The sequence below is a fragment of the Nerophis ophidion genome, linkage group LG18 (genome assembly GCF_033978795.1).
Source record: "Nerophis ophidion isolate RoL-2023_Sa linkage group LG18, RoL_Noph_v1.0, whole genome shotgun sequence".
Taxonomy (NCBI): Eukaryota; Metazoa; Chordata; class Actinopteri; order Syngnathiformes; family Syngnathidae; genus Nerophis; species Nerophis ophidion.
Genome location: NC_084628.1, coordinates 3,853,841 through 3,870,541, shown reverse-complemented (window position 1 = coordinate 3,870,541; position 16,701 = coordinate 3,853,841). Strand labels below are relative to the sequence as shown.

Sequence of the window (16,701 nt, the reverse complement as noted above, 5' to 3'; positions counted from 1 at the left end):
CAATTGACCACTAAATGGTAACACCCCAATAAGTTTTTCAACTTGTTTAAGTCGGGGTCCATGTTAATCAATTCAAGGTACAAATATATACTATCAGCATAATAGAGTCATCACACAAGTTAATCATCATAGTATATGCATTGAATTATTTATAACCTTGGGGGTGGGATGAGGAGCTTTGGTTGATATCAGTACTTCAGTCATCAACAATTGCATAAACAGAGAAATGGACATTGAAAGAGTGTAGGTCTTATTTAGTAGGATATGTACAGCCAGTGAGTTCAGATAGCATAAGAACAAGTATATACATTAGAAATACATTCGATTAGGTTATTTACAATCCGGGGAGATGGGATGTGAATGTAGGAGGATTAGTAAAGGGTTGAAGTTGCCTCTAAGTGTTGTGCTGGTGCATGTACAGTAGATGGCAGTATTGTCCTGTTTAAGAGTGTCACATGCTGTTTACGGCAGACAAACTTCCTTACCGTAGAGTGGTAGACGTAAACGTGACTGCTGTGGTTGTGTGTTGTTACTGGGCTGGAAGGACGTTAATGAAACTGCCTAACAATAAACCCAAATAAGAAACCAAGAACTCGCCCTCGATCATTCTAAAGTTATAACGTCATTGGGGAGACACACTCTCAGACACCTCACTCAGGTCCTCTGCCTCCACCTGAATTTCGGGAGATTTTCGGGAGAAAATTTGGCCCGGGAGGTTTTCAGGAGAGGCACTGAATTTCGAAAGTCTCCCGGAAAATCCAGGAGGGTTGGCAAGTATGGCCTATGGGACTACAAATTGAAGCAACCACACTCAGACCTGTGTTTCCATGTCAGAATGTCTGTGTCCACCAAATATTGGCACAGCTGGAAAATAATTGTAACAAATATTTGTATGCTTCTTCAGACGCTGACAAAAGCTGACAGATTGGAAGCAATCAACTATCAAGATGCAGCAGACTTCCACTTCTATGAGATGACTTGTTGAGGGATGGGCTTTCAAAGAAATGTTCTGCAGAGGAAAAGGTAACGTTTATTACCTTTTTCATTTTTTTTTTCATTTTTATTGATCTCATTCATTGATGTGCATTTAGAACGATAAATAATTATATCACAATTATGCAATTTAAATTCACACAATTCCTGAGAAGGAGCAGGATGAAGAAAATCTTATAATTTCCTGCCCCCTTTGACATAAAACATGATCTTACTTCATGAATATCATTTAAGCCGACACATATATCCAAATGTGATGAAACAATCAAAAACAAAAAACACAAGAAAAACACAACAAGTGCAAAACTTCATAAAGTATAAACCAAACCAAGAAAATAATAGTAATAATATAATATACACCTCACGGAATGATACAGAGCAAATACAAAACCAGACAAAAAATAAGTAAAATAATAAATAAAAAACAAAATGTAAACACTTATGGCTGTCCATATGATCTTATCGTTCTATCTTTATATATTTTTTTCAATTGGAATATATTTTTACAGTTTTTTATCTCGTTGTAAAGAGAATTCCACAATTTTACCCCCACCACTGATGTACACATTTGTTTTAAAGTTGTCCTTGAATATTGTTGTTTGAAATGACCTTTTCTTCTATGCTCTGTATTCTCAGAAGTAATGACAAACATTTTTTGTAAATTTGCTGGTAATGTTTTACTTCTAGCCTTAAACATGACACACAATGTCTGTAGCTTTACTAACTCCTGTAGTTTCAATAGTCCAGAGTTAATAAATAAAATGTTAGTGTGTTCTAAGTAATCTACTTTATGAATAATCCTTATAGCTCTTTTCTGTAATTGATACAATGCCTTTATGTTCCTCTTCTAAGTGTTCCCCCACACTTCCACACAGTAGCTGATATATGGCAATAGAAGTGCACAATACAATATGCGCATTGCCCTATAATCTAACATATATTTTACCTTGTTTAATATAAAAATACTCTTAGACATCTTTTTTCGTACATGTGCAACATGAGATTTCCATGTCAGACCGTCATCCAGTATCACTCCTAAAAATATAAGTTCAGAAACCCTTTCAATATCAATTCCATCTATCGACAGTTTGATGGTGTCCTCTCTTTTCCTCTCACCAAAAATCATAAACTTTGTTTTTTTTACATTTAATGATAATTTGTTGACATCAAACCATCTCTTAAGTTTAATCATTTCCTGTTCAATAAGTATTGATAACGCTTTTAAGTCATGTCCCGAACTATAAAAGTTGGTGTCGTCCGCAAATAAAACAAATTTCAATGACTTTGATACCTCACATATATCGTTAATATACAAAATAAACAATTTAGGTCCCAAAACTGAACCTTGTGGAATTCCACATTCAATCCTCATTTGTTCAGATGTATTACCCAAAAAATCCACAAACTCTTGTCTATTATCTAAATAACTTCTTAACCATTCTAAAACCTTCTTACTCCTCTGTTTATAATATCCACACGATCATTTGTATTGGCTTTTGGGCCCAAAAATGCCAACTTCTTTGTTGTACTACAGTATTTACTTTCTCTTTTGATGTCTATGGCATCCTGTTCAAACATCCAACAACGTTAGCCGAAAGAAATCACACCTAGAGGTGTCCGATAATGGCTTTTTTGCCGATCTCCAATATTCTGGTATTGTCCAACTCTTAATTACCGATACCGATATCAACCGATACCAATATATACAGTCGTGGAATTAACACATTATTATGCCTAATTTTGTTGCGATGCCCCCGCTGGATGCATTAAACAATGTAACAAGGTTTACCAAAATAAATCAACTCAAGTTATGGAAAAAAAATGCCAACATGGCACTGCCATATTTATTATTGAAGTCACAAAGTGCATTATTTGTTTTAACATGCCTCAAAACAGCAGCTTGGAATTTGGGACATGCTCTCCCTGAAAGAGCATGAGTATGTTGAGGTAGGTGGGATTTGAGGTGGTGGGGGATTTGGGGGGGTCGGGGGGGTGTATATTGTAGGGTCCCGGAAGAGTTAGTGCTACAAGTGGTTCTTGGTATTTGTTCTGTTGTGTTTATGTTGTGTTACGGTGCGGATGTTCTCAAAAAATGTGTTTGTCATTCTTGTTTGTAATGGGTTCATAGTGTGGCGCATATTTGTAACAGTGTTAAAGTTGTTTACACGGCCACCCTCAGTGTGACCTGTATGGCTGTTGACCAAGTATGCTTGGAATTCACTTTTGTATGTGAAAAGCCGTAGATATTATGTGATTGGGCTGGCATGCAAAGCCAGTGCCTTTGCCAATACGGCCAGTTTAGTTTATTAGATTGCAATTTTAAATTTCCCGCAAAGTTTCCTGTTGAAAATGATGACGCGTGCGCGTGATGTCACCGGTGTTAGCGGACATGTTCTCCCAGCACCGGTCACGGCTAAAAGTAGTCTGTTTTTATCGCATAATTACACAGTATTCTGGACACCTGTGTTGCTGAATCTTTTGCAATTTGTTCAATTAATAATGGAGACGTCAAAGAAGAACGATGATGATGGAAAGTGGTGCATTTAAGCCGGCTGTAGCAACACAAACATAGCCGGTGTTTCTTTGTTTGTTATGAAGCTTTAATATGGAACAGAGCGGTCAAAGGAATATGGTTCTCTACCACATGTCAACCGGCAGGTTTCGGTGAGAAAATTGTGGTAATAAGTCGGCTCTTACCGTAAACGTGAGTGGAGCTTGTGTGGTTCCTCTTGCAGCTGTCAAAGAGGCAGCCTGCGACTTTCCTGGCTCCTCCGTGGCTTCCCTCAGAGACACTGGCGGTCACCATACCCCTCTGACTTTCAGGTATGACTATATAATCTCACTAAAACACTAGTAACACAATAAGCAGATAAGGGATTTTACAGAATTATCCTAGTAAATGTGTCTAATAACTTCTGAATTGCTCCCATTGCCCTCGTCTTTTTTTTCTTCTAGTCCTTCACTCTCACTATCTTAATCCACAAATCTTTCATCCTGACTCAAATTAATGGGGAAATTGTCGCTTTTTCGGTCCGAATCGGTCTAGCTGCTGGTGGGTATGATTGTAAACAATGTGAGGATGTGAGGGCCCTACAACCTGTGACATCACGCCCACATCGTCTGCTACTTCCGGTACAGGCAAGGCTTTTTTATTAGCGACCAAAGGTTGCCAACTTTATCGTGGATGTTCTCTACTAAATCCTTTCAGCAAAAATATGGCAATATGGCGAAATGATGAAGTATGACACGTAGAATGGACCTGCTATCCCCGTTTGAATACGAAAATCTCATTTCAGTAGGCCTTTAAGGTTTATTGGCGCTCTGTACTTCTCCCTACGTCCGTGTACACAGCAGTGTTTTAAAAAGTCATAAATTCAAATTTTTGAAACCCGATACAGATAATTTTGAAACCAATTCTGATCATTTCCGATATTTTAAAGCATTTATGGGCCAATAATATCGACAGTCCGATATCATCGGACATCTCTAATCGCAACACCTTCTAATTCTCCAGTTGATGAACATGCAGGTTTTGTCTCCATTGGTTAGATTGGGGCTAAGTAGAAACTGTGTTGTCATTGAGGTGCTCTCCATAAAATGTTTGACTTTTCAAAGTGTGGCAGAGTCAGCTTCCAATCTCAGAGAATATCCTGCAATTTGGGTCTCTCACGGCGCTTGAAAAATGTGATCCCAGAGGATTTATTGTGGAATTTCGGACTTTTAGGAACTGAAAATTTGGAAAAAAAACAATCAATCAATCAATGTTTACTTATATAGCCCTAAATCACTAGTGTCTCAAAGGGCTGCACAAACCACCACGACATCCTCGGTAGGCCCACATAAGGGCAAGGAAAAACTCACACCCAGTGGGACGTCGGTGACAATGATGACTATGAGAACCTTGGAGAGGAGGAAAGCAATGGATGTCGAGCGGGTCTAACATGATATTGTGAAAGTTCAATCCACAATGGATCCAACACAGTCGCGAGAGTCCAGTCCAAAGCGGATCCAACTCAGCAGCGAGAGTCCCGTTCACAGTGGAGCCAGCAGGAAACCATCCCAAGCGGAGGCGGATCAGCAGCGCAGAGATGTCCCCAGCCGATACACAGGCAAGCAGTACATGGCCACCGGATCGGACCGGACCCCCTCCACAAGGGAGAGTGGGACATAGGAGAAAAAGAAAAGAAACGGCAGATCAACTGGTCTAAAAAGGGAGTCTATTTAAAGGCTAGAGTATACAAATGAGTTTTAAGGTGAGACTTAAATGCTTCTACTGAGGTGGCATCTCGAACTGTTACCGGGAGGGCATTCCAGAGTACTGGAGCCCGAACGGAAAACGCTCTATAGCCCGCAGACTTTTTTTGGGCTTTGGGAATCACTAACAAGCCGGAGTCCTTTGAAGGCAGATTTCTTGCCGGGACATATGGTACAATACAATCGGCAAGATAGGATGGAGCTAGACCGTGTAGTATTTTATACGTAAGTAGTAAAACCTTAAAGTCACATCTTAAGTGCACAGGAAGCCAGTGCAGGTGAGCCAGTACAGGTATATATGTATGTATATATGTATATAAAGGTATATACAGTACAGGTGTAATGTGATCAAACTTTCTTGTTCTTGTCAAAAGTCTAGCAGCCGCATTTTGATCAAACAGCTGCTGACCCGTCTTTGCTCGGGATGGTCTCCTGTTGGCCCCACCATGGTCTGGACTCTCACTATTATATTAGATCCACTATGGACTGGACTTTCACAATATAATGTTAGACCCACTCGAAGTCCATTGCATCCGGTCTCCCCTAGAAATGGGGAGAGGGGTCACCCACATCTGCGGTCCTCTCCAAGGTTTCTCATAGTCATTCACATTTACGCCCCACTGGGTTGGGAGTTTTTCCTTGCTCTTTTGTGGGCTCTGAACCGAGGATGTCTTCGTGGCTTGTGCAGCCCTTTGAGACACTTGTGACTTAGGGCTAAATAAATAAACATTGATTGATTGATTGAAAAAATGTCCCCTGGACATGAAACAGGTTTGCTCATCCATCCATCCATTTTCTACCGGTTATTCCCTTTGGGGTCGCGGGGGGCGCTGGTGGCTATCTCAGCTACAATCGGGCGGAAGGCGGCGTACACCCTGGACAAGTCGCAACCTCATTGCAGGGCCAACACCGATAGACAGACAATATTCACACTCTATTGTCAGTCTGTTTGTGTTTTAGTTTTTCGTCTGTGTGTTTGGTATTTCCTGTTCTTAGTTCCTGTCAGAACTCTTACTTTGGTTCAGCTTCCTGTTTGTCTCCCTGAGTGCTTTGTTTCCCCCCAGTTGCGGCTGATTGGCGCCTAGCCACACCTGGTGTCAATCAGTCCGTTCCTATTTGTACCTGCTTTGTCTACCAGGTCAGTGCTGGATAATTGCATTGTATTGTTGCTCCTGTCGTGTCAATGCTGCTTGTTGTGTCGTGTCTTTGCACCGTAGCGGTAAGCTATATTTCGTAGCTGTTTGTAGCTTACTGTTTTTGGTTCCCTGCTTCCAGTTTGTTTTGATACTGCAAGTAACAACTTCTGTTTCCAGTTCGTTATCGTCTAGCTCCCATGCTAGCTCTTTTAGTTTGTCAGCCGCCTCATGCGCGTCCTTTGTTAGTACCCTTTTGTTTGTTCTTATTCTATTATTTTAATTAAATCATATTTACCTGCAAAGTGCCTGCCTCCTGGGGTTTGTCACAAAGTAATTCTGACAACTAGGGCCAATTTAGTGTTGCCAATCAACCTATCCCCAGGTGCATGTCTTTGGAGGTGGGAGGAAGCCGGAGTTTGCTCAGCGAGTTTGAAAACAAGTTTTTTCCTAATTTTCTCAGGCTGATGAAGTCTTCTGTGGAGGTCCACCTCACACTTTGAAAACTGTGGTTTGATCACCAGTCTATTTGGTCATTGTACTACACCCAACGCATGCTACAACTTATTCATCAGCGTACCTAATTGAATATATTGCAAGGAATTCAGGAATTTTACCATCTACGTCCGTAAAATCATCAAAATGTTCAGAGAATCTGGAGAAATCACTGCACGTAAGCGATGATATTACGGACGTTTGATCCCTCAGGCGGTACTGCATCAAAAACCGACATCAGTGTGTAAAGGATATCACCACATGGGCTCAGGAACACTTCATAAAACCACTGTCAGTAACTACTGTTGGTCGCTACATCTGTAAGTGCAAGTTAAAACTCTACTATGCAAAGACAAACCCATTTATCAACAATATCCTGAAACGCCGCCGGCTTGGCTGGGCCCGAGCTCACCTAAGATGGACTGATGCAAAGTGGAAAAGTGTTCTGTGGTCTTATGAGTCCACATTTCAAATAATATTTGGAAATAGAGGACGTGGTGTCCTCCGGAACAAAGAGGAAAATAACCATTCGGATTGTTATAGGCGCAAAGTTCAAAAGCCAGCATCTGTGATGGTATGGGGGTGTATTAGTGCCCAAGGCATGGGTAACTTACACATCTGTGAAGGCACCATTAATGCTGAAAGGTCCATACAGGTTTTTGAGCAACATTTGTTGTCATCCAAGCAACGTTATCATGGACGCCCCTGCTTATTTCAGCAAGACAAGTGTTACAACAGCGTGACTTCGTATAAAAAAAGAGTGCGGGTACTTTCCTGGCCCGCCTGCAGTCCAGACATGTCTCCCATCGAAAATGTGTGGCACATTATGAAGCGTAAAATACGACGGCGGAGACACCGGACTGTTGAACGACTTTTTCTGCAGGCGAGCTACTTTTCAATTGACCAACTCGAGGGGATCTACCTCATTTATATATATCATTTACATTTATTTATTTATGAAAGAGACATTTTTGTAAACAAGTTAAATGTGTTTAATGATAATACAAGCATGTGTAACACATATAGATGTCTTTCTTTCACAAAGACAAGCGTATAAGTTGGTGTATTACCTGATTCTGATGACTTGCATTGATTGGAATCAGACAGTAATGATGATAACGCCCACATTTTCAAATGGAGGAGAAAAAAAGTTGTCCTTTCTGTACAATACCACATGAAAGTGGTTGGTTTTTGGCATCTAATTCATCCAGCTTCCATACACTTTACAAGAAAAACATTGGCGGCAAATTCCGTAGCTTGCTTGATTGACATTCACGGCACCCGAGGGTCTTGTGAGATGACGCTGGCTGCTGCCAGTTCATTATTATGAAAAAATGACAGAGAGGAAGGCGAGAAACACTTTTTATTTCAACAGACTTTCGCGCCGTCCCTTCCGTCAAAACTCTAAAGGCCGACTGCACATTTCCTATCTTCACAATAAAAGCCCTGCTTCATGCTGCCTGCACTTGTGCACGCCAGCTTTCTGAGGGATCGCTTGTGCACGCCAGTTTTCCGAGACTCTGTATTTAGTTAGCGCAGGCAGCATGAAGCAGGGCTTTTATTGTGAAGATAGGAAATGTGCAGTCGGCCTTTAGAGTTTTGACGGAAGGTACGGCGCGAGAGTCTGTTGAAATAAAAAGTGTTTCTCGCCTTCCTCTCGGTCATATTTTCATAATAATGATCTTGCAGCAGCCAGCGTCATCTCACAAGACCCTCCGGTACCGTGAATGTCATTTAAGTGACGTCTTGGTGAAGATTGATGATCACTCATTTTTAGGTCTATTTTTTTTTAAAAGCCTGGCTGGAGATCGACTGACACACCCCCCGCGGTCCACTGGTAGCTCGCGATCGACGTAATGGGCACCCCTGCTCTACATAAACCAAAAATGGTAAAGAATTCCACTTTCAAAGCTTCAACAATTAGTTTCCTCAGTTCCCAAACGTTTATTGAGTGTTGTTAAAAGAAAACAAAATAAAGTTTATGAGTTTGAACATCAAATATGTTGTCTTTGTACTGCATTCAATTGAATGTGGGTTGAAAATGATTTGCAAATCATTGTATTCCGTTTATATTTACATCTAACACAATTTCCCAACTCATATGGAAACGGGGTTTGTATAATTTATATACAACCAAGGTTTTGGCTTTAAACAATGGGGCAAAAGACTCTTGCTTCATTTCTTCGGCCAGGATAAGCTCCTGTTCTTACGCTGTGTTTGAGCCAAACGCACAAAGAACACTTCAACCTGAGGAAGATACCTAGATTAATGATAAAAAATGAATGACAAGCTCCGTTATGGCAAGAGGCAGCAGTAAGTCAGCGTCGAGACCAGCATTTACTTTGACCCTCACTGATCTCTGCTGTCTATAGCACTCAGAGCCAAAGAAAGCTGATTCACTTTCAAAAAACGCATCACTTGTCAAAAGGAGCTGTCAGACGCTAAGGTAGGAAGGCACTTCAATTATAAGACAGAAAGTAAGCCCTTATCCCGGATGTGACATTTCTGTTGATCTGGCATTTTCTCTGAGAAGGAGAGAGATGTGTACTGCAGGCGGTTTACTAATCAAAGGAAAACAGAGAATGGAGAGAATTAAAAGAAGGGTAAACAAAGGGAACCAAGCAGACCCTTTCTTTCTCAAACTCATTGTCTGTAAAACTTGTGCTCATAACATATTTTAGCCTACATTACATTGAAATGAAAGAGAAACAGGAGCAGTGTCAGAGTTAGTTGGTGACGAACCCCAAGATGCAGAGAACGAAGCAGGCATTTTGCAGGTAAATACGATTTAATTAAAATAATAGAATGAGAACAAACAAAAGGGTACTAACAAAGGACGCGCATGAGGCGGATAACAAACTAAAAGAGCTAGCATGGGAGCTAGAAGATAACGAACTGGAAACAGGAGTCGTTACTTGCAGTATCAAAACAACGGAGAAGGAGGCAGGCATTGAGTAAGAAAACATGGTTTTAATTTAAACACTAAAACCAAACCAAACAAAGGGTACAAACAAAAGGTGCGCATGAGGCGGATAACAAACTAGGGTTGTGCAGCCCTTTGAGACACCAGTGATTACCATGGATGAAGTACTGGCTGTCCAGAGTCGAGACCCGGGATGGACCGCTCGTCGGGACCCAGGATGGACCGCTCGCCTGTATCGATTGGGGACATCTCTACGCTGCTGATCCGCCTCCGCTTGAGATGGTTTCCTGTGGACGGGACTCTCGCTGCTGTCTTGGATCCGCTTTGAACTGAACTCTCACTGCTGTCTTGGAGCCACTATGGATTGAACTTTCACAGTATCATGTTGGACCCGCTCGACATCCATTGCTTTCGGTCCCCTAGAGGGGGGGGGTTGCCCACATCTGAGGTCCTCTCCAAGGTTTCTCATAGTCAGCATTGTCACTGGCGTCCCACTGGATGTGAATTCTCCCTGCCCACTGGGTGTGAGTTTTCCTTGCCCTTTTGTGGGTTCTTCCGAGGATGTTGTAGTCGTAATGACTCGTGCAGTCCTTTGAGACATTTGTGATTTGGGGCTATATAAATAAACATTGATTGATTGACTATGAACGAACAAATCGGAAGCAGGGAACAAAAAACAGTAAGCTACAAACATCTACCAAATATAGCTTACCGCTACGCTGCAATCACACGACCAGTAGGAACGACAAGTAGAAAATGACATTGACACGACAGGAGCGACAGGTGAATTAGTGAATTATATTTATATAGCGCTTTTTCTCTAGTGACTCAAAGCGCTTTACAAAGTGAAACCCAATATCTAATTTTTTTTTATTTTATCTTTTTTACATATAAACCAGTGTGGGTGGCACTGGGAGCAGGTGGGTGAAGTGCCTTGCCCAAGGACACAACGGGAGTGACTAGGATGGCGGAAGCGGGAATCGAACCTGCAACCCTCAAGTTGCTGGCACGGCCGCTCTACCAACCGAGCTTTACCGCCCCAATGACAATAATTTAGCACAGACTGGATGGGAAGGCAGGTTAAAATAGGAGCGGGCTGATTGACACCAGGTGTGGCCAGGTGCCAATTACCCAGAGCTGAGGGGAAACAGCGCTCAGGGAGATACACAGGGAACAGACAAAATAAGAGCACTGACAGGAAACACTACACACACACACACAGAGGAAACAAAGACAAATGCGTAGGAAAAAACTAAAACACAACCAAACTGTCAGGGACGAACCTGACAGACTATGAATAAAGAAAGAACTCTTCAAAATAAATGCATTCTCCACACCATCCACATCCACAAACATTAAACCTATCTTTACATTTAGCACTATTCTTAGCATTATGTATATTGCAATGCATAAAAAAAATAAAAAAGATGGCACATTTTCACAGATCAGTAATGAATATGCGGTTTGTAATTTGTAAATCTGCTTCAATTCCCCTGCTGTTCATTAGTCAATTATGCACACAAATCATCTCTTCTCGTCCTTTTTATCAATCAATCAATCAATCAATGTTTATTTATATAGCCCCAAATCACAAATGTCTCAAAGGACTGCACAAATCATTACGACTACAACATCCTCGGAAGAACCCACAAAAGGGCAAGGAAAACTCACACCCAGTGGGCAGGGAGAATTCACATCCAGTGGGACGCCAGTGACAATGCTGACTATGAGAAACCTTGGAGAGGACCTCAGATGTGGGCAACCCCCCCCCTCTAGGGGACCGAAAGCAATGGATGTCGAGCGGGTCTAACATGATACTGTGAAAGTTCAATCCATAGTGGCTCCAAGACAGCAGTGAGAGTCCCGTCCACAGGAAACCATCTCAAGCGGATCAGCAGCGTAGAGATGCTGATTTTTTAAAATCTTGTTTCATCTCCTTCTTTCCCCGTACATTTAATCAACACTTTTATCCTCTTGTCTTGCATCCTCTGTCTTTCCTCTCTCCCCTCGCCCCTCTTGTCTTGCTCCCCTCCCTGGAGTTCCACGTTGAAAAGCACGACAGCGGAATTTGTTTTGCCGCCCTCTCATCAGATTAGTGTTGATTTTTCTGCTGCCAAGCTGTAGTTCAGCGGAGTGGATGAACTTCTTCGGCGGTTTATCACAAGCTGCTCTGCTCAGTGGCCCCGCGGTTTGTTACCTGCCATTTACTATGAAATTAAAATCAATGGATGCCCAAATGTGATTAAGCTGTGCCGTTGTTGGAACCGTTGAGGATTTCCTGCTTAGGCGGATATAGAAGGTCAGTCCCTCCGGTGCGCTGTTTTAAAAAAATGTTGTGGGGCTTTTTTATCATGTGCTTGCAACACAAGCATTTGTTGTGATAGGTTAGGTTGATTGGCAACACTAAATGGTCCCTAGTGTGTGAATGTTGTCTGTCTATCTGTGTTGGCCCTGTGATGAGGTGGCGACTTGTCCAGGGTGTGCCCCGCCTTCCGCCCGATTGTAGCTGAGATAGGCGCCAGCGCCCCCCGCGACCCCAACGGGAATAAGCGGCAGAAAATGGATGGATGGAAGGTTAGGTTGATTGGCAACACTAAATGGTCCCTAGTGTGTGAATGTGAGTGTGAATGGTGTCTGTCTATCTGTGTTGGCCCTGTGATGAGGTGGAGACTTGTCCAGGGTGTGCCCCGCCTTCCGCCCGATTGTAGCTGAGATAGGCGCCAGCACCCCCCGCGACCCCAACGGGAATAAGCGGCAGAAAATGGATGGATGGAAGGTTAGGTTGATTGGCAACACTAAATGGTCCCTAGTGTGTGAATGTGAGTGTGAATGTTGTCTGTCTATCTGTGTTGGCCCTGCGATGAGGTGGCGACTTGTCCAGGGTGTGCCCCGCCTTCCGCCCGATTGTAGCTGAGATAGGCGCCAGCGCCCCCCGCGACCCCAACGGGAATAAGCGGCAGAAAATGGATGGATGGAAGGTTAGGTTGATTGGCAACACTAAATGGTCCCTAGTGTGTGAATGTTGTCTGTCTATCTGTGTTGGCCCTGTGATGAGGTGGCGACTTGTCCAGGGTGTACCCTGCCTTCCGCCCGATTGTAGCTGAGATAGGCGCCAGCACCCCCCGCGACCCCGAAAGGGAATAAGCGGCAGAAAATGGATGGATGGAAGGTTAGGTTGATTGGCAACACTAAATGGTCCCTAGTGTGTGAATGTGAGTGTGAATGTTGTCTGTCTATCTGTGTTGGCCCTGTGATGAGGTGTCGACTTGTCCAGGGTGTACCCCGCCTTCCGCCCAATTGTAGCTGAGATAGGCGCCAGCACCCCCCGCGACCCCGAAAGGGAATAAGCGGCAGAAAATGGATGGATGGAAGGTTAGGTTGATTGGCAACACTAAATGGTCCCTAGTGTGTGAATGTTGTCTGTCTATCTGTGTTGGCCCTGTGATGAGGTGGCGACTTGTCCAGGGTGTACCCCGCCTTCCGCCCGATTGTAGCTGAGATAGGCGCCAGCACCCCCCGTGACCCCGAAAGGGAATAAGCGGTAGAAAATGGATGGATGGATGGGTTAAAAGCCTTCCCTGCTGGCCTCACATAACCAGAAATCATGATCATAAATAAAGATACAAGTATTTTTAATTGACTTTTTCTAAATATCTAAAAGTATTCATATTCTCTTCAATCAATCAATGTTTATTTATATAGCCCTAAATCACAAGTGTCTCAAAGGGCTGCACAAGCCACAACGACATCCTCGGTTCAGATCCCACATAGGGGCAAGGAAAAACTCAACCCAGTGGGATGACAGTGAGAAAACTTTGAGAGGAAACCCCCCTCTGGGGCGACCGGTGCAATGGACGTCGAGTGGGTCTAGCATAATATTGTGAAAGTCCAGTCCATATTGGATCCAACATAATAGTGAGAGTCCAGTCCATATTGGATCCAACATAATAAATGGGTTGTATTTGTATAGCGCTTTTCTACCTTCAAAGTACTCAAAGCGCTTTGACACTACTTCCACATTCACACACTGATGGAGGGAGCTGCCATGCAAGGCGCCAACCAGCACCCATCAGGAGCAAGGGTGAAGTGTCTTGCTCAGGACACAACGGACGTGACGAGGTTGGTACTAGGTGGGAATTGAACCAGGGACGCTCGGGTTGCGCACGGCCACTCTCCCCATTGCGCCACGCCGTCCCGATATAGATGATAATAGTGAGAGTCCAGTCCAAAGTGGAGCCAGCAGGGGACCATCTCGAGCGGAGACAGGTCAGCAGGGCACAGATGTCCCCAACCGATGCACAGGCAACAACTTTGGACAGCTAGCACTTCATCCTTCTCCCACAAGGAAGAGGAGTGGGGCAGAGCAGAAAAGAAAAGAGACGGCATATCAACTGGTCTAATAGGGGGGGTCTATCTAAAGGCTAGAATGAGTTTTAAAATGGGGCTTCACGGTGGAAGAGGGGTTAGTGCGTCTGCCTCACAATACGAAGTTCCTGCAGTCCTGGGTTCAAATCCAGGCTCGGGATCTTTCTGTGTGGAGTTTGCATGTTCTCCCCGTGACTGCGTGGGTTCCCTCCGGGTACTCCGGCTTCCTCCCACTTCCAAAGACATGCACCTGGGGATAGGTTGATTGGCAACACTAAATTGGCCCTAGTGTGTGAATGTTGTCTGTCTATCTGTGTTGGCCCTGCGATGAGGTGGCGACTTGTCCAGGGTGTACCCCGCCTTCCGCCCGATTGTAGCTGAGGTAGGCGCCAGCGCCCCCCGCGACCCCGAAAGGGAATAAGCGGTAGAAAATGGATGGATGGATGGACTTGAAATGCTTCTACTGAGGTGTAGTATCTCTAACTGTTCCCGGGAGGGAATTCCAGAGTCCTGGAGCCAGAATAGAAAACGTTCTATAGCGTTTTTTCATGTCATATTATGCTCCTTTCAGTGCTGTTGTTGTTAGTTCAGAATTTTTATCCAATCAAAATCGATCTTATGCTGCCATGCTGTACCAAATCTGCCCCGGGCCTTCAGACTCAACAATGCAGGCGTCTATGCACTTTAAGTGACCGGGCACATAGTCGATAGACAGTTGCGATAGCCAATCAGATCACGAGTTGTTGACAGTAGCCTATCTCGGTAGCCTGATGTTAACAAGAATGTGATTGGATACTTGCTACTTATGCTAATTTGCAATTTCAGAATCAGAGAATCAGAGTACATTTATTGTCATTGTATGGGGACAACAAAATTGGACAGCACTCCAGCTCTGTGTTTTTAAAACAACCTACATAAAATAGTCTTAAGACAACAAACATTAATAAAACAATTTGAAATTTAATAACATAATGCAATGTTAAAACATATTGCACAGTAGCTATCAGAAGTAAGCAATTTAATAAAGTAGTGAGTGTTCAGGTACGTGCAAAGTTTAGGGCAATAACAGCTCTAGGATAGAAACTGTTTTTCAATCTATTTGTCTTTGCTTTGATGGTCTTATAGCGCCTCCCTGAGGGCAAGAGTTCAAGGCAGTGGTGACCTGGGTGGGATGAGTCCCTGAGGATGCTGTTATCTGGAAGTGTTGACCCACAATGGAGGAGAACAAAACGTTGATTAGGTGCCGTATACATGTTTGCCAGCCATTTTCAAGAAGGATATTTAAAGAGAAATTACATCTCGTGAGACGATGTCGGCGATGGAATGGGGAAATGTTCGCCATTTCAATCAACGAGGGGTACTACTGTCTTATACGGTGTCCGATGAGTGCTCCAAAATTGTGACTTCAAATATTTAATTTTTGAATTTTTTCACGTTTATTTTTTGCAATTTTTATTTTGACAGTACCAGATAAGACAGTGTTTTTCAACGTTTTTGGAGCCAAGGCACATTTTTGTTCATTGAAAAAAATGCGGCTGCACACCACCCACAGAAAACATAAAAAATGTAAACTGTAGTTGATATTGACTGTAAAAAGTAATTGTTGCAATTTTTTTTAAATGAATTCAAACCATAACCAAGCATGCATCACTGTAGCTCTTGTCTCAAAGTACTGTCATGACCTGTCACATCACGCCGTGACTTATTTGGAGTTTTTGTTGTTTTCCTGTTTTGGTGGCTTTTCCTGTTTTGTTGGTATTTTCCTGTAGCAGTTTCATGTCTTCCTTTGAGCGCTATTCCCCGCACCTGCTTTGTTTAAGCAATCAAGACTATTTCAGTTGTGCGGAAGCTATTCTTCTTTTTGTGGAAATTGTTGATTGTTGATGACCCGGTGTTTGTAATGTGAAAATGAAAATGGCGGGTGTGTTACCTCGGTGACATCACGTTCTGACGTCATCGCTAAAAAAACGATAAACAGAAAGGCGTTTAATTTGCCAAAATTCACCCATTTAGAGTTCGGAAATCGGTTAAAAAAATACATGGTCTTTTTTTCTGCACCATCAAGGTATATATTGACGCTTGCATAGGTTTGTTGATAATGTTCCCCTTTAAGCTGTCGTCTTGTGGGTTGCGTGGACCATTCAGGAACGACATCGTTTCGCACAGGTTTGACTCTTTATTTTTTCGAATAAAGGCTGCAGTGTCGGTCGGTCGGTCACTCTTTCAGCTCTTCCTCCGCTGCTTGCTCCGGTCTGCTTTTCAGCTGCCGTTTTGTCGCCTTCGTCTGTGCTGGTCTCTGTCGCTCTTTGGCTCTCGTGGCTCTCTCTCTGATCGCTCTTCTGCAGTGCTGCGGACACTCCAACTCCTCTCCCCTGATCTTTCCTCCTTCTCCTCTTTTATGTCTCGCATTAAAAGATTACAGTTGGTACAAAATGCGGCTGCTAGACTTTTGACAAGAACAAGAAAGTTTGATCACATTACGCCTGTACTGTATATACCTTTATATACATATATACATACATATATACTGTATATACC

The 16,701-nt window shown here is 43.1% G+C and overlaps 1 protein-coding gene across 3 annotated transcripts in view; it reads left to right on the top strand.

Annotated features, from left to right (window-relative positions):
- LOC133537496 (uncharacterized) overlaps positions 1 to 16,701 on the top strand; it is a 379,400-nt gene that overhangs the window by 51,034 nt on the left and 311,665 nt on the right. For all 3 annotated transcript variants that reach the window (XM_061878553.1, XM_061878555.1, XM_061878556.1), the window contains one exon: positions 905 to 1,023. In XM_061878553.1, the coding sequence (XP_061734537.1) occupies positions 1,005 to 1,023 (19 nt within the window). In that variant the 5' untranslated portion in view covers positions 905 to 1,004. The remainder of the gene's footprint in view (positions 1 to 904; positions 1,024 to 16,701) is intronic.